This window comes from Haliotis cracherodii, unplaced genomic scaffold (genome assembly GCF_022045235.1).
Source record: "Haliotis cracherodii isolate W230 unplaced genomic scaffold, xgHalCrac1.p SCAF_28, whole genome shotgun sequence".
Taxonomy (NCBI): domain Eukaryota; kingdom Metazoa; phylum Mollusca; class Gastropoda; order Lepetellida; family Haliotidae; genus Haliotis; species Haliotis cracherodii.
In genome coordinates, this window is record NW_027266284.1 from 2,069,268 (window position 1) to 2,093,456 (window position 24,189).

Sequence of the window (24,189 nt, forward strand, 5' to 3'; positions counted from 1 at the left end):
ATGTTGGTCTGCCTAGTGACTCCCTCTGTCAGTCTATCATGTTGGCCTGCCTAGTGACTCTCTATGACAGTCTACCATGTTGGCCTGCCTAGAGACTGTCTGTGACTGTCTACCATGTTGGCCTGCCTAGTGACTGTCTATGACAGTCTATCATGTTGGCCTGCCTAATGACTCTGTGTCAGTCTACCATGTTGGCCTGCCTAGTGACTCCCTCTGTCAGTCTATCATGTTGGCCTGCCTAGTGACTCTCTATGACAGTCTACCATGTTGGCCTGCCTAGAGACTGTCTGTGACTGTCTACCATGTTGGCCTGCCTAGAGACTGTCTGTGACAGTCTACCATGTTGGCCTGCCTAGTGACTATCTTTGACTGTCTACCATGTTGGCCTGCCTAGTGGCTTTCTGTGACAGTCTACCATGTTGGCCTGCCTAATGACTGTGTATGTGTGTCTACAATGTTGGCCTCCCTAATGACTGTGTATGTGTGTCTACAATGTTGGTCTGCCTACTGACTGTCTATGACAGTCTATCATGTTGTCCTGCCTACTGACTGTCTATGACAGTCTATCATGTTGGCCTGCCTAATGATTGTGTATGTGTGTCTACAATGTTGGTCTGCCTACTGACTGTCTATGACAGTCTACCATGTTGGCCTGCCTAGTGACTGTACATGTGTGTCTACAATGTTGGCCTGCCTAGTGGCTTTCTGTGACAGTCTACCATGTTGGTCTGCCTACTGACTGTCTATGACAGTCTACCATGTTGGCCTGCCTAATGACTGTACATGTGTGTCTACAATGTTGGCCTGCCTAGTGACTGTCTATGACAGTCTATCATGTTGGCCTGCCTAATGACTGTGTATGTGTGTCTACAATGTTGGTCTGCCTACTGACTGTCTATGACAGTCTACAATGTTGGCCTGCCTAGTGACTCTCTGTGTCAGTCTATCATGTTGGCCTGCCTAATGACTGTGTATGTGTGTCTACAATGTTGGTCTGCGTACTGACTGTCTATGACAGTCTATCATGTTGGCCTGCCTAGTGACCCTCTATGACAGTCTACCATGTTGGCCTGCCTAGAGACTGTCTGTGACTGTCTACCATGTTGGCCTGCCTAGAGACTGTCTGTGACTGTCTACAATGTTGGCCTGCCTAGTGACTCTCTGTGTCAGTCTATCATGTTGGCCTGCCTAATGACTGTGTATGTGTGTCTACAATGTTGGTCTGCGTACTGACTGTCTATGACAGTCTATCATGTTGGCCTGCCTAGTGACTGTCTATGACTGTCTACCATGTTGGCCTGCCTAGAGACTGTCTGTGACAGTCTACCATGTTGGCCTGCCTAGTGACTGTCTGTGACAGTCTACCATGTTGGCCTGCCTAGTGACCCCCTGTGTCAGTCTACCATGTTGGCCTGCCTAGTTACTGTCTGTGACAGTCTACCATGTTGGCCTGCCTAGTGACTCCCTGTGTCAGTCTACCATGTTGGCCTGCCTAGAGACTGTCTGTGACAGTCTACCATGTTGGCCTGCCTAGTGACCCCCTGTGTCGGTCTACCATGTTGGCCTGCCTAGAGACTGTCTATGACTGTCTACAATGTTGGCCTGCCTAGTGACTCCCTCTGTCAGTCTACCATGTTGGCCTGCCTAGAGACTGTCTGTGACTGTCTACCATGTTGGCCTGCCTAGAGACTGTCTATGACTGTCCACAATGTTGGCCTGCCTTGTGACTCCCTGTGTCAGTCTACCATGTTGGCCTGCCTACTGACTCCCTGTGTCAGTCTACCATGTTGGCCTGCCTAGTGACTCCCTGTGTCAATCTACCATGTTGGCCTGCCTAGAGACTGTCTGTGACTGTCTACCATGTTGGCCTGCCTAGTGACTGTCTATGACAGCTAGTCTACCATGTTGGCCTGCCTTGTGACTCTCTGTGTCAGTCTACCATGTTGGCCTTCCTAGTGACTCTCTGTGTCAGTCTATCATGTTGGCCTGCCTAGTGACTGTCTATGACAGTCTACCATGTTGGCCTGCCTAGTCACTCTCTAAGACTATCTACCATGTTGGCCTGCCTAATGACTCTCTATGACTGTCTACCATGTTGGCCTGCCTTGTGACTCTCTGTGTCAGTCAACCATGTTGGCCTGCCCATATAGTGACTCTCTATCACTGTCTACAATGTTGGCCTGCCTAGTGGCTTTCTGTGACAGTCTACCATGTTGGCCTGCCTAGTGACTCTCTATTACTGTCTACCATGTTGGCCTGCCTAGTGACTCTCTATTACTGTCTACCATGTTGGCCTGCCTAGTGACTCTCTATGACTGTCTACCATGTTGGCCTGCCTAGTGACTCTCTATGACTGTCTACCATGTTGGCCTGCCTAGAGACTGTCTGTGACTGTCTACCATGTTGGCCTGCCTAGTGACTTTCTGTGACAGTCTACCATGTTGGCCTGCCTAGTGACTCTCTATGACTGTCTACAATGTTGGCCTGCCTAGTGACTCTCTATGACTGTCTACCACGTTGGCCTGCCTAGTGACTCTCTATGACTGTCTACCATGTTGGCCTGCCAAGTGGCTTTCTGTGACAGTCTACCATGTTGGCCTGCCTAGTGACTCTCTATGACTGTCTACCATGTTGGCCTGCCTAGTGACTCTCTATGACTGTCTACCATGTTGGCCTGCCTAGTGACTCTCTATGACTGTCTACCATGTTGGCCTGCCTAGTGACTCCCTGTGTCAGTCTACCATGTTGGCCTGCCTGGTGACTCTCTATGACTTTCTACCATGTTGGCCTGCCTAGTGACTCTCTATGACTGTCTACCATGTTGGCCTGCCTAGTGACTCTCTATGACTGTCTACAATGTTGGCCTGCCTAGTGACTCTCTATGACTGTCTACCATGTTGGCCTGCCTAGTGACTCTCTATGACTGTCTACCATGTTGGCCTGCCTAGTCACTCTCTGTGTCAGTCAATCATGTTGGCCTGCCTACTGACTCTCAGTGACAGTCAATCATGTGTGCCTGTCCTACATGCCTGCCATGTCATCTTATCCCATTTGTGTGGACTGATGCTCATGATGTCAATAACTGGTTTACATCAGTGTGGTTTATATCACGATAAAACATTTTTCTATCATGAAGTCATTTCCAGAGATTCGAACCAGGCTTCATGATGTAGTAAATTGGACAACGTAATGTTTTATAGGAACGTGTCTAGTGAGCTGTTCCTCATAGATGTAGCTGAAAAACGCAAAGGCCAAACGATTGCTTCCAAAAGTGGGAGAGATATGACAATTGGTAATGGCAGAAAAGGTACAGATTATTGTCAGGCATATGCGGGAAAGGCCAAATTTACCACACCTATACTATTAAAGCATGCACTTTTTACTAATCTCATGTAAGAAATAAACGACTCCTGGTTGTTGTTTATCGTACAATAACACACTGCACCCCTCATTGTTTATTTTCCCTGCAATGTTTTATTGTATGATAAACACCTCCCACTCATTGTTTATTTCTTAAATATATAAAACAATTATATACTGTTGTAAATGTTTTGTTTAATCTTTCTCACATTTGTCAAGACTGCATAATATAAAACCATTTTCTGATAACAAAGTTTGTATTTGCAAGTATTTATATATGACTAGGCATCTCTTGCGTGATGTATGGAGGTCAATTGTAATGTCCTGATGTTGTCTCTGCAGTGAAGATCCGCCCCCTGATAGTTGAGGGCCCTATGAACCTGACAGTGCCGGAAGGGGAGACAGTCAAGTTCCGATGCCGGGTCCTGAATGACCCTGCTGCCACCATCAGCTGGCTAAAACGCAATGAGGAGGCAGACTCGACAGAAATGGACAACAAGAACCCAGAGGTACATCACACCAGATTACTGTTGACATGACAGCTTACTGCACACCAATATCACACCTGCCTACTGCACACCAACATCACACCTGCTTACTGCACACCAACATCACACTTGCTTACTGCACACCAATATCACACCTGCCTACTGCACACCAACATCACACCCACTTACTGCACACCAACATCACACCTGCTTACTGCACACCAACATCACACCTGCTTACTGCACACCAACATCACACCTGCTTACTGCACACCAACATCACACCCACTTACTGCACACCAACATCACACCTGCCTACTGCACACCAACATCACACCTGCTTACTGCACACCAACATCACACCCACTTACTGCACACCAACATCACACCCACTTACTGCACACCAACATCACACCTGCTTACTACACACCAACATCACACCCACTTACTGCACACCAACATCACTCCAGGTTACTACACACCAACATCACACCCACTTACTGAACACCAACATCACACCCACTTACTGCACACCAACATCACACCCACTTACTGCACACCAACATCACACCAGGTTACTGCACACCAACATCACACCCACTTACTGCACACCAACATCACACCCGCTTAGTGCACACCAACATCACTCCAGGTTACTACACACCAACATCACACCCACTTACTGCACACCAACATCACACCCACTTACTGCACAACATCACACCAGGTTACTACACACCAACATCACACCCACTTACTGAACACCAACATCACACCCACTTACTGCACACCAACATCACACCCGCTTACTGCACACCAACATCACTCCAGGTTACTACACACCAACATCACACCCACTTACTGAACACCCACTTACTACACACCAACATCACACCCACTTACTGCACACCAACATCACACCCACTTACTGCACACCAACATCACACCCACTTACTGCACACCAACATCACACCAGGTTACTGCACACCAACATCACACCTACTTACTGCACACCAACATCACACCTGCTTACTGCACACCAACATCACACCCACTTACTGAACACCAACATCACACCCACTTACTGCACACCAACATCACACCTGCTTACTGCACACCAACATCACACCCACTTACTACACACCAACATCACACCCACTTACTGCACAACATCACACCAGGTTACTACACACCAACATCACACCCACTTACTGAACACCAACATCATACCCACTTACTGCACACCAACATCACTCCAGGTTACTACACACCAACATCACACCCACTTACTGAACACCAACATCATACCCACTTACTACACACCAACATCACACCCACTTACTGCACACTAACATCACACCCACTTACTGCACACCAACATCACACCCACTTACTACACACCAACATCACACCCACTTACTGCACACCAACATCACACCCACTTACTACACACCAACATCACACCCACTTACTACACACCAACATCACACCCACTTACTGCACAACATCACACCAGCTTACTGCACACCAACATCACACCCGCTTACTGCACACCAACATCACACCTGCTTACTGCACACCAACATCACACCCACTTACTGCACACCAACATCACACCCACTTACTGCACACCAACATCAAACCTGCTTACTGCACACCAACATCACACCTGCTTACTGCACACCAACATCACACCCACTTACTGCACACCAACATCACACCTGCTTACTGCACACCAACATCACACCTGCTTACTGCACACCAACATCACACTCACTTACTGCACACCAACATCACACCTGCTTACTGCACACCAACATCACACCCACTTACTGCACACCAACATCACACCTGCTTACTGCACACCAACATCACACCTGCTTACTGCACACCAACATCACACCCACTTACTGCACACCAACATCACACCTGCTTACTGCACACCAGCATCACACCAGGTTACTACACACCAATATCACACCCACTTACTGAACACCAACATCACACCCACTTACTGCACACCAACATCACACCCCCTTACTACACACCAACATCACACCTGCTTACTGCACACTAACATTACACCAGGTTACTACACACCAACATCACACCAGGTTACTACACACCAACATCACACCCACTTACTGAACACCAACATCACACCCACTTACTGCACACCAACATCACACCCACTTACTGCACACCAACATCACACCCACTTACTACACATCAACATCACACCTGCTTACTGCACACCAACATCACACCCACTTACTGAACATCAACATCACACCCACTTACTGCACACCAACATCACACCCACTTACTACACACCAACATCACACCCATTTACTACACACCAACATCACACCCACTTACTACACACCAACATCACACCCGCTTACTACACACCAACATCACAACCACTTACTGCACACCAACATCACACCCACTTACTGCACACCAACATCACACCCACTTACTACACACCAACATCACACCCACTTACTACACACCAACATCACACCCACTTACTGCACAACATCACACCAGGTTACTACACACGAACATCACACCCACTTACTACACACCAACATCACACCCACTTACTACACACCAACATCACACCAACTTACTGCACTACATCACACCAGGTTACTAGAGGGCCGCCTCCGTGGTCTTGTGGTAGAGCGTCCGCCCGGAGGGCCAGAGAAGTTAAAAGATGGTACTTGTTGTTACCCTGTCTGGGGCTCGGCACTAAGGGTCTAAGACAAGGACTGGTCTGCTCTGAGTCAGTATACTTTGTCTGGGTGGGGTTAAACACCATAGCACTATAAATCAGCATCAGTCCTGAATAGTACAAGCAGCCGCATGCACGCACGTCGCTATAAAAGTGCAATAATCTTGAACGCGACGTTAAACCCAATTTCACCTCAACTCACCAGGTTACTACATACCAACATCAAACCAGGTTACTACATACCAACATCAAACCAGGTTACTACATACCAACATCACACCAGGTAACTACACACCAACATTACACCAGGTCACTACATACCAACATTACACCAGGTTACTACACACCAACATTACACCAGGTTACTACACACCAACATTACACCAGGTTACTACATACCAACATTATACCCGGTTACTACACACAAACATTACACCAGGTTACTACACACCAACATTACACCAGGTTACTACATACCAACATTATACCCGGTTACTACACACAAACATTACACCAGGTTACTACACACCAACATTACACCAGGTTACTACATACCAACATTACACCAGGTTACTACACACCCCTCACACCAGGTTACTACACACCAACATCAAGTTTAAGTGCTGCTTCATGCATTTGCTATTCTTTTACAGGTATATATTCATGCAAGTGTTTCTCATGAATATTATTTGCAAGCCCTGAATGAGACATTGTATTGTTTGTTGTAGTTCCTCAAGAATGTTGGACCCGACCAGGAAGTGCTTGTGTTAACTAATGTCACACATAAGGATTCTGGGAAATATGTGTGCCTAGCTGGCAACTTGTGGGGCATCAAGTACAACAATGCCTGGCTGACTGTTGTCGCTTTAGGGAACAGTCCATCCAGTAAGTCAACGTCGTGTAGTCATGTTAACCTGACAGATTACTGATCAGTAGAGCTTGTACAGTTATCCATCATCTCTCCCGTCTATCCTGTTATGCAATTTTGTTTTTTACACAATCAGTGCTTCAAGGGTAGTCCCTGTTGAAAGACAAGACAAGTTTCATAACTAACTGCTTAAATGGTCATACTGACAATATCATCATGATCATCAAAGTCAGAAATAAAAAATAAAGTGAAGTTACTTTATGAGTGTTTAGGCGGTCAGAGGTCACATATTGGTGTTCTATTACAAATAATGACTTCATTTCATACTCGAAAATTTACTTTACAAAATAGCTCAAGTTTGATAACAGTCGGTGATAACTAGGTCAAAGGTCGCATCTATGCAAATCTGCTCACATCCTAAAATTGACTTGAGGCTCTTTTCCCAGATGATAACTACAACTACCATCTTCCCCACAATAAGAGCCACTGATGCTTAGAAAATTGACAAAGGGGATGCTTATTAAAACCATTACTCGAACAAACTAAAAAAAATTTAATAATAGTTACTAGGCAATTAGGAGTGCAACTATTTACTGATATATCGCTGCGTCATGATACTTTGGTCACTATATGATATATGATGTGTAAATATGTGTATCACATTTCACAACAATACTGCATATTTTTAACAAAATGAATAACATTACTTTTTCCCTGTTTTCTGAGCCTGACCATGCCCCTCTCCCCTACTCAGGTTGCTATAGTAGCCAGGGGTCAGGGAAGTTTAATAATACGAAGGCATTTATCCAAGACACATCCAAAACTTTCCCTCACACCCACATGATTGTCAAATTCCCAGTGCACAATGATCTGCTGTGTGAAGCTAGAACATGTAAAAGTTGCACTTTCACCAGCATCTGGCACTTCTATCCCACTGGTCGTTATTTACTTCAGAAGGGAGCAATTCTTGAACTTGCCAGCTTGGATATCAGCGGAGGTTCTTATTCTCTGTTATTCTTAGTGGTGAAAAAGAAAACATCAGATGCATATGATCATCGAACTGAAGGTCCTCATCAAAGTCTTTCTAGTATGTTCACCCAAATTCTGATGGAATCATCAGAAAGCTCAGGACCGCTCTCAGGATCAGTCAGTCAGCTTAGATTAACAGGATGCACATCTCTATGATACAGCCTGATTGGCTACGGTATCACATTTCTATGTCAAATGGGAAGAGATTTGAATTTCTCATGCTCCCATTTGGCATATTGACAGCCCAATCGTTTTTCACTCGGATTACAACCAATCTCAACAAGTAGCAGCTCCAACATATTCAGTCTCCTTGATACACCTGCTGTCCTACCTGGGTTTTCTTGCTCATCCAACCAACTCCAGGTCAATCTTGTACATTGAGTCCAGGTTTCAGTTAAGTCGTGGTATTCTGAGACCGCTGGAGGAGAGTTACATGAAAAGCCATCCATCAACCCTTCCAATGTTGTCAGTGGTGGATGTCATAGTGTTTTTTTTACATTTGCACAAGGTACAGTTTACCTAACAACTGGTTGGGATGGCTGACAGTGAAGTAGACGTCTGTTAACAATTTTGGGATTTCTTAGTTTGAAGTTATTCAAATTGGTGGTGTGGTGTTTCACTCGTTTTAAGAGAATCGTTGCAGACAATGCAGCCGCCTCTTCATTCTGGTATCAGCAACATTGCAGGTGGAAGTCAGCAGCAATACCTTCGAGCCATCATTCTCCAGGCCTTACAAGGTCATGGGACTGGATCCTCCAAAAGCCAGAAACCTGCACGTGACCTGACCATTGCGCTCCACAGCAACTGCACGCCATTATGGAAGGCTGTTTCTGGCGTTCGGACACTATCTGCGACATGTCACCTTAGAAGATGTGGAAGACATACACAGATTTGGGCCTTTGGTGGTAGCCCAGCAGGTCACCACTGCAAGAAGCCATTAACCCCTCCACATATCCAGAGCCAGCCTTTCGACCTCTCCAATGTGTGTCACCTCTGACTTGAAGGCTACATGCTGCATGCATTAGGCTCAGTACATCAGTTCTAGATTTTATAATTCACACAGCTCTTTCTCACTCTAGATGCTTTAAGGAGTGATGCAGGATAAGTACACAAATATAAAATATATCTAGGATTTTACTGGCATTGATAGATATTGGTAGATATTGTTGACGTCAGCTGTAACCTGATTTGGTCACTGATTTGGATTCATGTTTCTAAAGGGAAAGTTTCGGGGCATGCAGGAGAAAGTGGATATGGTGGTGCTTCCAGAGATGACAACCATTACAATTTTGGCTTAATAGTTACAACTTTGAGACTAAAATTATGCTGTTACGCCAAATTACGATTTCAAGAATTATTTACTTGCATAAAATAGCATGTCAAGCAAATTGTTGATACATCAGTGACATGAAACATTCTACAGTGAGACTATATTAACCAATGAGAGCAATGCTTTCAATTTCCTTTGTGTTAAAATATCCATTACTCCATGATATTATGTTTTATTACCCATGTGGTGAAGATACAGGTGGTAAGATACTTAATCCATGCGTCACACGTGTGTCATTCAAAGTTGACCTTGTTTTATTCGTTTTGATTTGATAACCATGACCTCTGTCACATCGGAACTACTTTTTTCATTCATAAAAAAATCCCAAGACGTCATTCACTTTTACAACTACAAGGGAGAACTGAAGGAATCTCATGAAAGCGAGACACTCTTTAATGAACCTAACAAGATCGTCACACACATCCAATTCGCATTCTATATTAGTTATGCATAGAGCTACTACTTTATATAATCGAGCCATATCTATATGCAATGTACGACTACTGATAGATCTTCTATTGATGGTCTCCATGAGCGTGATGCACCCGACCACTTTCGTGACTTTCAATTTGATTTAAAGTGATAGGTTAAGCATGATGAAATGAAGTCAGTTTAAACCTTCTGGAAACATATCTAGACATTACTGCTCTGGTCGTGCCATCAGTGTCCCCATTTGAAGCGTATTTTGTTACATTGCTTCTGAAATGTGTTTTCATGAATGAACATACACAACTGCATGCCCAGATCACTCAAAGTGAACAGTTCCAATACAAATCATACGAAAAGTCCATCAAAGTGTGCTTGACTTCTGTTTTTGTGGCCAAAAACATCCCAAATGTGAGCAATAACATTCCCTTTCTCTCGCATAAAACGCTGTGAGTAGATCACAGTTGTCTTTTCTTATTCCAATGGTGACCTTGCCCTTCATTTGAAGCTGTCACTGACATGCAAGGAGACTTGAGTTTGTTATATTTTAATGTCTTTGGCAAACACTCTTTCCCTCTTTCAAAATGGTACGGACATGATATAAATTCAGCTCATTCAGCAAGAAAACCAAACCATTTGATTATACTGCCAGGACCACAGCAGTGCGAGTGACCGACTGTACATAAGATATTCAAAGCACATGCTAATTGACTTTTTAAATTTTCTTATACTCAGGTAGGTGTCCTGCGTACAAACAACAATTTGCTTGAATTACCATAAGTTGCAAACACAACAGCAAGAGCATGTTGTTAATGCGTATGTATAGAAATGTCAACAATACCCCCATATTTGGGCACATGTCAATATTCATGCACAACCAGATTTTGCGACCAGTTTCAATTTGGTCTGTTAAGGAATGAAAGTTGTTTTGTACTAACACTAAAATTCATATTTAACATGGTTATTAAATAAATACCACACTTATTCTTGTTAGATGACATTTTCACGAAACTCTATGGTATTTGACATGGCTTTCGCTTTGTCAGATACCATAAAAAGTCAACTTCTTTCATAAAAATGGTGTAGTATTCTCTATAAATTACACTCAAGTCATTTTGTCTATCGACAGACAGGAACTTATGGGCAATCTTTTTCAATCTATCTTTGCTTCACTAACCCGCTATGTGCACTGACCCAGTGCAAACTTAAACTGATTATCGCTCTTGTGGCGTGCATGATACGAGTCGTATGTGTTACTATCATACCTAAAGACAGTTAACCATTACAATCTCATTAGAATCAGATCTAAGTTCTTCTACCACTATTAGGACATCCCATTGGGGATTACATCAGAACCGTTCACCCAATGAGAGTTGCTTACCAGATCAGGAAAGTGTCAGTCGGAATGTGTTTTCTCATCATGCAACCTCGAAAAATTTAACACAGAGTATTCCGATTGATAGTTACGGACTTTACGACTGAATGCATACAATCAAGGCCATCTATTAGCTATTCCAGAATGTTCTTTTGTTCAGTTTTCAAATTTTTATTCAAGGAATTGTTTAAATTTGTTTTGAAGCGTCATCGCAAGTTTTAAACTAGAGCTGTAAAGCACAAGAAAGCAGCCTTCTGATTGGCTATAATGTCGATGGAAACAATATCGACTTAGTCTCAAAAGTTGGGGGTTGGTGTCGTTTCCAGAGCACAACATGAAAACTGTAAAAGCCTTTTCATCCAAACCTGGTACATGTTTTCACCACAAGCTGAAGTGGTGCCTATTGCTATATAAGAATTTTTCATAATTGTGTATTTCCCTGTTTCCATGTAAAAAAGTTAAACTTTTCATCAAAATGGAGGAGGGTGTCGTTTCCGGACCAGAACTAAAACACTATTCAACATTTTTCATCCAGACTTGGTACATGTATTAATCAAGGGCTGATGTGGTGCCTTTTGCTATTTAGGAATTAAAAAACATAGAAGTTTTTCTTGTTTCCAAGGCAACAAGTTTGACTTTAACTCTATTCATAGTGATGTGTTTGTCCGGACTATATCTCCTATACTAATAGGTATTCTTTCATGACACTTTGCACACACAGAGACCAGGCTATCAAATGGTACCTTGTTCTACTTAGGGATGTTTAGAATTTATATTTTTTCTGTTTCCATGGCAACAAGTTTGACTTTCACTCTGTTTATAGTGTTGTGCATACCTTATCTCTAAAACTAACAGGTACTCTTTCTTGAAACTGTGTACACACAGACCAGGTTGTCAACTTGTACCTTTTGCTGTTTAGGGATTTTTGGGATTGATGTTTTTTTCTGTGTCCATGGAAAAAAGCTTGGTTGTAACTCTGTTCATATTGGTGTGTACCTGACATAGAAAACGTTCAGAATCCAAATTCCATGGCTTAGTTTTGATAGCTCAATAACTAATCTTGTAATTAGACAGAAATTCTCTTCTCAAGTTTGACTAAAGTAATCGTGAGATGATTTGTTCCTTTGTATTGTGGGGGCTGGGGTGATTTGTCATCTTCTGATGACTCTTGTCTTCCATGCCATGGTGCACATAGACTAAAGAGGGTAGTGCTCATTTCCTGAAGAACTCCAAAACCGTTGAATATTTCTTGATGACTGTATACTGTGACTGAGTGGGGTATTCATGTGAAACTGCAGCATGGAATCTCAGTGAGCTAGCACTATAAATCGTCATCAGTCTGGACTAGTACAAGCAGCCACATACACATGTGCATGCACGTCACTATATAAGTGCAATAATCTCACAAACCAATCCCAATCTAAGCAGCAATGACCAAATAATTTTTGTTATCAATTTTGTACTTGGCAACACTGTCAGATATTAATACTTTGTGTTTCTTTTTTTGCAGAGTATAGTAAATACTGTAAATATTGAAATTGACGCGAGCATGAATTAAATGCGAAAAATGTAAGTGGTCGTTGCTCGCATTATTAAACATCCCATTTATATCAATAATAACACATTTTGGATAGCAGACATACCAACTTAGACATACGCTGAAAACAAACAACTATGTATTCCACATCACTGTTTAATGAGCAGCACTTGTAGCAAGTATGTAAACAATGCCATTAAAACACTAATTACATCCCGTAAATTATCACTGCTGGGGTCAAGACAAGAGTTCTACTCACTTATGTCATCACTGATCACACCTGCAAGTCCAGTCAGACGCGGCCCACGCAACAGTGTCTTTGTTCTTTGCGACTGTGTCAAAGGCCGACACGAGCCAGTGCACATGGATAATTTTAAGATCGACAGCCTTTGTTTTGTCACCCGCCTTCAAGTTTGTTGACACTTTCTCCGCGCTTTCTTCCTATGAACTTCCTTAATGCCAGTCAACAGAATAAACAAAAAGAAGAATCTGTTGTTTTGGGGAAAACACTATGCATTGTTTTAGCGAAAGTACTCTACTCAGTGCTAATAAGCGGTGCTATTTGGTGTGTGATTGGATTAATGTAAGGTTGGATTAAGGTGAGGATTCTCCTGTAAACCTGACAGAGGATATTTTCTTTAGATATAAATCCCCTGATGCTTGAGAGTAGGGGGAGGTCACATTCATATTGAGTCACATTTTTGGCTAGGGTCCAGCGGTCGCATTCTTTTGGAGACGCATTAATTTCACGATTTACAGTATATTGATTCCAGCGTCAAAAATATGTATTTCATGAAGAAGCACTGAATGTTTTCATAAAGTCTTCAGTGTTAGATTACATTTCAATGTTGAAACTGTCAGATTTCAACAATTTTGTAACTATTGGAAGCCACTGTTGAAGCATTGTTGATACAATGATTTTCAATGTAGCAACAACCAAGTTTCAACATTGTATGAATGTCATGTGTCTGCTGGTATTTGTCGCCAATTAACTGTTGATCCACATCCAGTTAATTTAGAGCACTGTGGCCATTGTTGACTGGGATTGTTGAAATAAACAGCAAGGATGCAGTCTGAATGTTAAAAGTAGCGATGAAAAGAAATAAACACCTCGCTGACTATTCACATGTACGCTTAGTAATATTATCTACCGTATATGACCTAAAAAGCACCCATTGCGCTCTAAAAATTAGAAATAGGGTGCATATTATACACAGACTTTTGTGTACATTGATCAATCGGAAGGGGCGCTTATTAGGATTGTTCACTTGCCAGTATATTAACATATATCGATGTGGGCACTTATTATGTCGAAGATTGTATATCATATCTTTTACGCTTTCTTTGAAGAATCATGAAGGAAATGATAGTCGATCTTTAGATTTATTTTATTAGACTTATGTGTATATTGATTTGGGCTTGTTTTGCAAATCCTGCGAGAAAGAATATAGGTTTTCAGTATTAACCAAGCGCTGAGCACTCGATGTTAGCAAAGGCTTCTGCTATATTTGTGCAATTATCGTAATTTCTGATTACATTTTTCCAGTATCTTTGGAGCCAACTTCAACTACTACCACAACTACAACTACTACAACCGCCAGTACAACAACCACAACCACAACTACAACAACTACTACACCATCTACTACCTCTGTGACCACCACGTTCAGATCATTCATTTGGACGGATCGTCCAGTTTATGTAGAGAGATCAAGAACTACATATCCTCCAATGCTTCCATGGACAAAGGAACCTCGCTCAACAAGAAAACCCAAAAATCGTAAAAATGGTCGACGTCGCAATAAGGATAGAAAAAAGAATAAAAACCGGAACAGAAACATGGAGACCACAACTACTGAAATTATGTATGCAATTCCAACACGAGATATGGATCTGGACAATAGCTATACCAACAATGGAAACCCGCATCAAGCGACCGAGCATGATCCTGAATTGAGAGCCGAAGACAGCAATGCAGACAGCAAAACAGGAAACAAAACATCAAGAGGGATGAATCAGCCCCAGGATGAAGTCATCGGACTGTGGACTATATACACTGTTGTTGGTGCTATTGCAGGTATCATTCTCCTCTTTGGACTGATTGCCATCACAGTTGCCCTGTGCTGTCGCCGGGATAGCAATGGCCTTTACAAGTCAACACCAGTGTGAGCCCTGCTGGAGGAATGATAACTTCTGCAAATTGCTAGAACTTTTACTGAAGGTAAAGTCAGTTGTTTGTGAGAGTGGAACGTATAGGAGGAACATTTGTAGGTATAGGTCACATCACCTCCACTTGCACGCTCAACATCATAACATTCGTTTAAATACTGAGTTAACCATCACTTCAAAATGTCTTGGAATTTTTGTGTGTCTATTTCCTTTTCTAAATTTCACACTAATTACGATCATGTAGGATGCTATATTCCTGAATAATGTTTTGGTCTGTGGAAGGTACGTGGATACCTGTTAAAGAAAGGGTACAGTGGCTGTAACCCTCGGGTCAATCATTGGACAGTGTTACATAATGAAGTCAAGTCCTACATTATGGATGCAAGGACCACAAGATGGGTTTAGAGGCCTCTGTAGACAATGGTCTGGATACTGCACCAGTGCTGCACCAGCTTCTTGTGCTCATCAGCTGACAGGTGATTGTCTAGCAAGATGCCTAGGGAAAGCTGATGCTCTACATTCCTTATCAGGAAAATGTCAAAACAAGGAATACAGTTGTGTTGACACTTTTGTGCTGCCTTGTCCTTGATGTGCTGTACAGAGTGCAGGTGTAGGTCCAAGTGCACTTGTCAACTTGGCTCCACGTTATGCTTAGTCAAAGGGAGACTATTCTGTGAGGCTTCAGTGGTATCACAGTCATGTAGAACTGAAGATGGTAGATATTCCAGTAAATAATTGATAGTCCTTGTGCCAATGATTATACATAGATCAGCCTTTGTTGATAAAAAAATTTGATATCTTTATAGAATGTTTCAGGTCAAGAAAGGAATCCGTGAAAAACACTGTACTGCAGATGAGCCCTGGGCTTATAAGGGCGATAACTTTTACATGTATGTTTCACACTCTCATCAGTTCTATATGTAGTTTCATATTATATTGATGTTATTTTGTACTGATTGTATGTTTTATGTTGACATTAGCCTTCATGTGATGTATCTCTGTGTATATATGTTCCTTGCTTTCTGAAGGGGAACAGCAGCACAATGTCATTACTCATCTCCATGTGACTGCAATATTGCCAGTGTGGACTCTTAACTCAATCACTCATCCAAGCCAGCACAATAGACAAACTTTGACTTTGAAATCTTTACGGATCTTCTCAGAACCCATTTTTAACATTTATATACTTAAAAACTTACTGAAAATCTACAGAATCCTAATGTGAGTTGAACTATGTTATGGTATGTAACTAAAAAATAAATTAATTTATTTTCAAATTTTGAAAATATTCTTCAATTCAGGATATGTTTGAGAATAATCTTCTCAGAAGCCTAAAGGGTCAGAGAGCTTATTTGTGGAAGTATATCTTGCACTACAGTGACGCTCAGAGTTCATAATGGCGTTTCAATTAACAGTTACACTTTTTAGCTCACCTTACAGAAAGTCAAGTGAGCAACTTGTCCAACATCCATTAGCATCAAACAGCTTGATAGGCCTCTTCCCCTCAGAAACTGCTGGACAAATGAAGCTGATAATTCACATATTTGTTCCTATCAATCACTGACCATGCTCTCATGTTCTCTAAAAATAAATTATTGGCCAATTCTCCGGAATTGCTGGACTGAGGACACTGAACTTTAGCATGTAAGTTTCTCCTTACGATGAAACCATTTATTTTTCAAGTCATTAGGATTATAGTTTTATTTCAGTCCTCAGTGTATATGCAGAATATATTTGAATATCAATACGGACACAAAGGTTTGTTAAGTGGCTCGCTTTGTTGACATTTTAAACTGTTGACTATATATTCAGGTGAGCTACAGTGCTGTTGTACTGTTTCTTTTGTTAAGATTCAGTGATCAACGTGAGATGTTGTGTTTCTTGTAGAAACCATATCTGCCTAAATATTCAGCTATTGTTGACAGTGTTGTGAAAATGAAATATAATTTCTCAGAAACTGAATAATCACCATTTTTAAGATTTCAAGTTTATTGTTGCATGGTATCATACCGTCCTCTCATTGAACAGACCACATGTTACATTCATCTCACTACAGTACGAGGGGTAGCTGAAACATTCAGCACCAAACTGAAGGACCAATGGTACACAGTTTGCAAGTATTATGTGCATTACTTCCCATGCTTACAGGCTGAATTTGAACCAAATACACAACCAGGCAGCATTATTTCTGCAGGCATCAAAGTGACTAGGTATTCTCTATTGATGAAAATGTACAATATTGGCAACTGTGCTGTCTTCAAGTATCTCCAACTGAAAAGGCTAACTGCAACAGCCATCCATGTGGATAACTTTATGGCATAGTGCTCCTTCTTTTGCCTCTGTTAAGAGCTGGGCAGCATTGTTCATGAGGGGAAGAGATACCTCAATGATGATCAAAGTCACAACTGAGGAAAAAGTTGATAAAATACCTGATTCAATTATGGATTATCAATGGCTCATCACAGACCCCATATTCAATACAGCATCCTCCTTGAGAAGGTTGCAATTCTGAAGAATGAACTGAGCGTAACAAAGGTTTCAGCATGCTAGATTCCATGGCTTCTGACTTCTGATTCAAAAGAGGTTCAGGTTCACAGGAATTTATCTCGACCTGCCAATATTTGGCCCTAAGTCTGCAGCAAATATCAGTAAAAAAATCCCAAATTGGAATTATACATTTCCCAATTCAAGCATTTATAAGAAGAACTAATGTTATGGCTTGTGTTATTGTTGTGACTTGTATGTCACTGATTACAGGACCAATAAGGAGGAAGAAACTTTAATGCTTAGTTGGACATTATTACAGTGAATAAGTAATATGCTTCTGAATGTAAGAAAATAACTTTTAAACAAGAATATCATGAATATAATGCTGTAATGCATGACTTTGAACATCATGTGATCCAGGCACACCAGCACTGTTGGCATTGGTGGGAGGACTGTGATGGGAGGGGATTGTGTTGAAAAATAATAGCAACCAACTCCATCAAGATAGTCTACAATTGATGGGCTAAGAGTGTTTCAGCCTTGCCTCGTATGTACCTGTTGAGCATCAATGCCTTGGTGGTATTTTTTCTGTTCTCTATCTCTAGACTGTAGAGTAATTAAATATATTTGGATGTAATTGTTTACTCACTTAAGTCCCTTCACCTGGGATGCATATATGACCACCAAAAGCTCCGAGTAAACCAAGAACATACTCTGCTAGAAGTAGACCATATTCCTGTTGAAACATGCATGTGTTAGATGAGCTCCAGCAAGTAATAGTGTACAGCTGCAAGTGTTACAGTGTTAAACAGTGTTTATGTTTAACATGAATTGAGTTTCTTGTAGCACACTGGTAATGATTTGAACTTGTTGATAACCTCGTATCAATATAAGTCTCTTGTCTCTGTTACAAGCCTCAGTGTTGGAGCTGTGTGTACCCAGGTCGTGACACTCCTCTGGGGGGTCTCAATACTTTTTGTAATCTCACACCAGGTTGAATATGTTTTCAGCAAATTATTGTACAAGGACTCTATTACTTCATGCTGATGCAATGTGTTGAATCGATATTGTTTTGTTTCACTGAAGTATTTTCTAGAATAGTTGTTTTATTTCTTCTGATATCAATCGCTTATTATTGTTTCAGTATTTCGTGAGCATATTTACACCAATATATGTGACCTCATTATGTGCAGTAATCTGTGCAGTGGAAGACTGATATTACTTTATGTTTCCCTTATATTTCTTTTCATATAAGTTTATTTTCTGCACTTGAACAAGAGCATTGCCAGTTGGTATTGCTTATAGGAAATGTTTGTGTCTGGTCTGTAGTTTCAAGGGGGCTTTTTTTGTAGCACATTGTTTGCGATCTATTATTGTGGATTTTTGTCTAACAGTTAGTTCTGAAAGGTGCTTAAACTTTCTCCAAGAGCATTACATGTTTAGTTTTCTTTATTGATTAGATATTTTAATTGACATCAAATGTTGTGAATCCAGGCATGTCGAACTTTGTGGAAAATAATAAAGTATTGTAGTTTATGATGTTAAATTGTTGGCATAGTTCGTTTTCCTTTTTCTATGATAATAAGGCAAATAATTTATGAGTTAGCAGGGATGTTGGCACTGTCTAGAGCTGTAGACATCTTTAATCTGATGTTTCAGATTTAGTTTACCACTGGGCCATGTCATTTGTCTTGACACTGGTGTTCAGGTAGAGTATTTATTGCTGAAGTCCAGTTAGTTATTTCATGTTCAAATGTATCAGGTTTTGTATTTTGTTATGTGTTTTATATCAATCTTTTTATTTCCCTAGATTTATACCAAAGATATTTTGTTGCACTTTATCTTTTGGAAACCTTTTTCTTACAAATTACATAGCGTGCAATTGTTTTTGAATGGATTTATATGGTCCCATTCACAGTTGATCTATTCCTGTATTCATCCTCAAAACAAATGACTTTTAGAAAATATAGACAGTTTTGGGGGTATTTTGTTTGTTTGGTTTTGTTTGCAAGTCCACCAGAAGTACTTAGTAAGCAATGGAAAGTCCAACTGTATAGCCACAGACTTGTGGTGCTCTATTGGAGAGGTATAGGTACAGAATCACGGAACATATCTCATATTCTTTGATATTTTTATTTTGTTTTTATATTTAGCAGTCATCATGTATTAGTGGTCTTTGCATAATACATATCAAATTTACTTCATCTTTCATACATGTACTAGACATTATAACATATCCCACAAGTATCAACATATTTGAATATCATTTAGGTTGAGGCAAAGCACATATACAAATGTAGGTGAACATTTTGATGTTGTTTTGTCCCTGACTGCTGCTAAGACAGCTGTACCTGCATCAGTGTACAAGTGGTAGCTCTAACACATACACATCCTGTAATCTAGTGCCAATACTCTCTAGTTTGTGCTGTCTACCCTGTGTTGTAATATGCTATCAATCATGAATAAAAAGTTTCATCCTTGATTGTGTGTTTGCTGCATTTGTGATGCATAAACCAAGACATGTAACTGTTGCACACTGCACAGGTGCCTTGACATTGGGGTCATCTCAAGGGGACCGATGGATGCTTGTAACGATTTACAACACAAAAACACACGAGAGACAGCTTTTCTCTGTCACATATCAGTTTTATGGCAATACAAGTTGTTACTTGTACAACATTAAAAACATCACAGGACATACATTCATCTTCCATTTACTTTTTAGTGAAAAAATAAACCATTGATAAAAAGACTGGACTACAAAATATTGTCTTATTTGTCCAATTTCACATTTGGCATTTCCATAATTCACAGTGAAACAGCATTGCAATAATCATTCAGTGGTTTCTGGTCTCTTCTCCTCGAGGGCATGGTCTATGTTTCCATACTTTTTCTTATCTTTATCAAACTATAGATCGAAGGTGGATGAGTGTGGTCTTACTGTTTTCTTGCTCAACCTGCAGTCTCAATGGCTGTGTCCAAATCTGTTTCAAGTGTTTGGGAACATTAACTGATCCACACAGCTCCCACATTAGGAACATTAACTGATCAGCACAGCTCCTGCATTAGGAACATTAACTGATCCACACAGCTACTAAATTAGGAACATTAACTGATCCACACAGCTACTACATTAGGAACAGTAACTGATCCACACATCTGCTGCATTAGGAACATTAACTGATCCACACAGCTGCTGCATTAGGAACATTAACTGATCCACACAGCAACTAAATTAGGAACATTAACTGATCCACACAGCTGCTGCATAAAGAACATTAACTGATCAACACAGCTGCTGCATCAGCAAAATTAACCGATCCACACAGCTTCTGCATTAGGAACATTAACTGATCAGCACAGCTACTACATTAGGAACAGTAACTGATCCACAGAGCTGCTGCATAAGATACACATTAACTGATCAGCACAGCTGCTGCATCAGCAAAATTAACTGATCAACACAGCTCCCGCATTAGGAACAGTAACTGATCCACAGAGCTGCTGCATTAGGAACATTACTCGATCCACACAGCTCCTACATTAGGAACATTAACCGATGGACACAGCTGCTGCATTAGGAACAGTAACCGGTCCAAACAGTTGTTGCATTAGGAACATTATCCAACCGAAACAGCTCTAGCATTAGAAACTGTGACTGATCCACACAGCTCTAGCATTAGAAACAGTAACCGATGGACACAGCTGCTGCATTAGGAACATTAACCAATCCACACAGCTCTAGCATTAGGAACTGTGACTGATCCACACAGCTCTAGCATTAGGAACAGTAACTGATGGACACAGCTCCAGCATTAGGAACAGTAACTGATACACACAGCTGCTGAATTAGGAACATTAATCGATCCACACAGCTGCTGCATTAGAAACAGTGACCGATCCACACAGCTGCTGCATTAGGAACATTAACTGATCCACACAGCTCCTGCATTAGGAACATTAACTGATCCACACAGCTGCTGCATTAGGAACATTAACTGATCCACACAGCTGCTGCATTAGGAACAGTAACTGATGCACACAGCTCCAGCATTAGGAACAGTAACCGATGCACACAGCTCCAGCATTAGGAACATTAACCGATGCACACAGCTGCTGCATTAGGAACAGTAACTGACCCACAGAGCTGCTGCATTAGGAACAGTAACCGATGCACACAGCTGATGCATTAGGAACAGTAACTGACCCACAGAGCTGCTGCAATAGGAACATTAACATTTGACATGAAAAGCTATAACTATCTAGCAAATTAAAAGTCAGGCTGGTTCGGCCCATGACAATCAACTGGGGACGTACAGAATTCGGAAGTCAGCATCACCAGATTGGCCCATGAGCCACTGCCTTCTGTGCAAAGGGCTCTAAGATGTTGGAGATAAAGGCGTGTTCTTATCGGAATTCAAACAACGCATAATGGATGTCGATATGCAACATCTGTGGGAAACATCTGTTACCAATAACCCGAAGTTATCATCTTACTCTACATACAAGTCTCTTTTGAATACCGGGGCTTACTTAACTACAATTGATTTGAAAATATATAAACAGGCACTAGTCCGATTTAGATGCAGTTGTCATCAATTGATAGAATCAGGAAGGAGAGCAGGTATTGATAAAAAATGTCGACTGTGCAGTTGGTTATGATTATGTTGAAAATGAGTTTAATTTTCTGCTTGTAAACAATACATACATCCTCGGTTTTATAGTAACCCATTATTACAATTATTATTATCGAAGTTATCGACCTCACGCCAGATGTCGAATGTAAGATATTGGGAGGTAACTCAGTATCATTGCAACTATCTCAACAACTAACGCAAAACCTTCAGAAAACCTACCTTCTTATGCTTGTAAAGCAGCTCCGAATTTAGAATCTTGAAGTTAGAAGCCTTCCTTCTGAAGTTTGCCTTCAGTCCTCTGATACCTGTACACCGGTCTGGATAGGTCTGGGTGGAGAGGTAGGAACGGGTCTCATCGAAATCAAACTTCATCTTACCAGAATCCATTTTCCAAATCAACGCAATACCCGTACAAAGTTCTGTGTCGTCTTATATATCATCATCCCTATAGTACTCATGCTATCCGAGAATTTTATCTTTACAAAGCTGTTTTTCAACGGTGTAAGTCATTATGAGAATTCCCTGCTCAAAATACCAGTATACGATCCTGCTTATATTGTAAAAACAACATTGGTCGATGAGGCAACATTCGTCAATGCAATCTAATCAATTACTAGTCAAGGGTTGAGATTGAAAGAACGGAGCAAATGTTTATACAGTGCATAGTGGTTGTGAGATTATGACTACCATTTGTTATATTTGTCAAATAGACTATCCACTCACACTCCCTTTTAAAATCATAGACACGCATTTGTATTATATGACCTCTTCCGGTCAGGTAAAACCAATTCCCTAAATACTTGGTAAATTTTGATTCACAAACAACACACAAAACCCGCGAATGTGTTTTCATTTACAATTTAATGTTTTAGGTCTAGATGAATGTAAATATTAATACAATATCATTTAGAATCGCCTGCTTTGTGATCAACTAGACAGACATAACCAAACAAATGTTTGTCATGTTGTACATACTATTTGTATATTGTCTTACCTTACCCTTAGCTATCCATTCACTTCCTGTTTTATCCATATCCCTGAATCTCACTCTCCTCTTATATTCCCAGAAAATGAAAACTCCAATAAATATACAATCCATTCTTGTATTGCCATGCTATGTACACACTGATTCCTCACTCAGCATATTGTCACAGCGTCCTAACATTCCCCGATCGTTAACCAGAAGAAAAGTATGATTGTTCCCAGACTAAAACTGACATATGGGTAATGATATATCTCAGTATCGCGTTGCGATCGGGGTGTTCAACTGGGGTGCCCCCGGTTTCCCAACATTTCTTAAAACAACAAACCCAGCCAGGCGTAGAACAACAGAGGGATTAGTTTGGGTACACTGTTGATAGGGGTGCTGGTGGGTGAGTTAATTTATCTTATAATATGAGTGACCGTGTTCACTAATTTACTAATGCAGGATATATTCATGGATGTTCATTGCAAACATGGCAAACGCACAAGTTGATATTAGTTACATAAAGAACAAGCATGGTGGTGATTACTTAGTGTTTGGTGGTCATAAGTTTAGGGTGAAGTCAACAAGAGATGGTCGGGTCTATTGGGAGTGTTGTAGCGCAGGGTGTAGAGCTCGTATGTTGTGATATTAGAATATTAATTGTGAAATTCAATCATGTTATTGTGCTGTGATATTGAAATCATGTGAAATCAAATACGATATAAATTAAAAAAATCCATGACTGCATGTTTGTTCATACTCCTATTCATAGTGTG

General features: G+C 41.0%; 1 protein-coding gene across 7 annotated transcripts in view; it reads left to right on the top strand.

Moving 5' to 3' along the window:
- LOC139473397 (fibroblast growth factor receptor 1-like) overlaps positions 1-20,277 on the top strand; it is a 122,117-nt gene extending 101,840 nt beyond the window's left edge. For all 7 annotated transcript variants that reach the window (XM_071255965.1, XM_071255963.1, XM_071255964.1 and 4 more), the window contains 3 exons: positions 3,703-3,869; positions 7,317-7,473; positions 14,700-20,277. In XM_071255965.1, coding sequence (XP_071112066.1) covers positions 3,703-3,869; positions 7,317-7,473; positions 14,700-15,322 — 947 coding nt within the window. In that variant the 3' untranslated portion in view covers positions 15,323-20,277. The remainder of the gene's footprint in view (positions 1-3,702; positions 3,870-7,316; positions 7,474-14,699) is intronic.
- Positions 20,278-24,189: the final 3,912 nt, after the last annotated feature.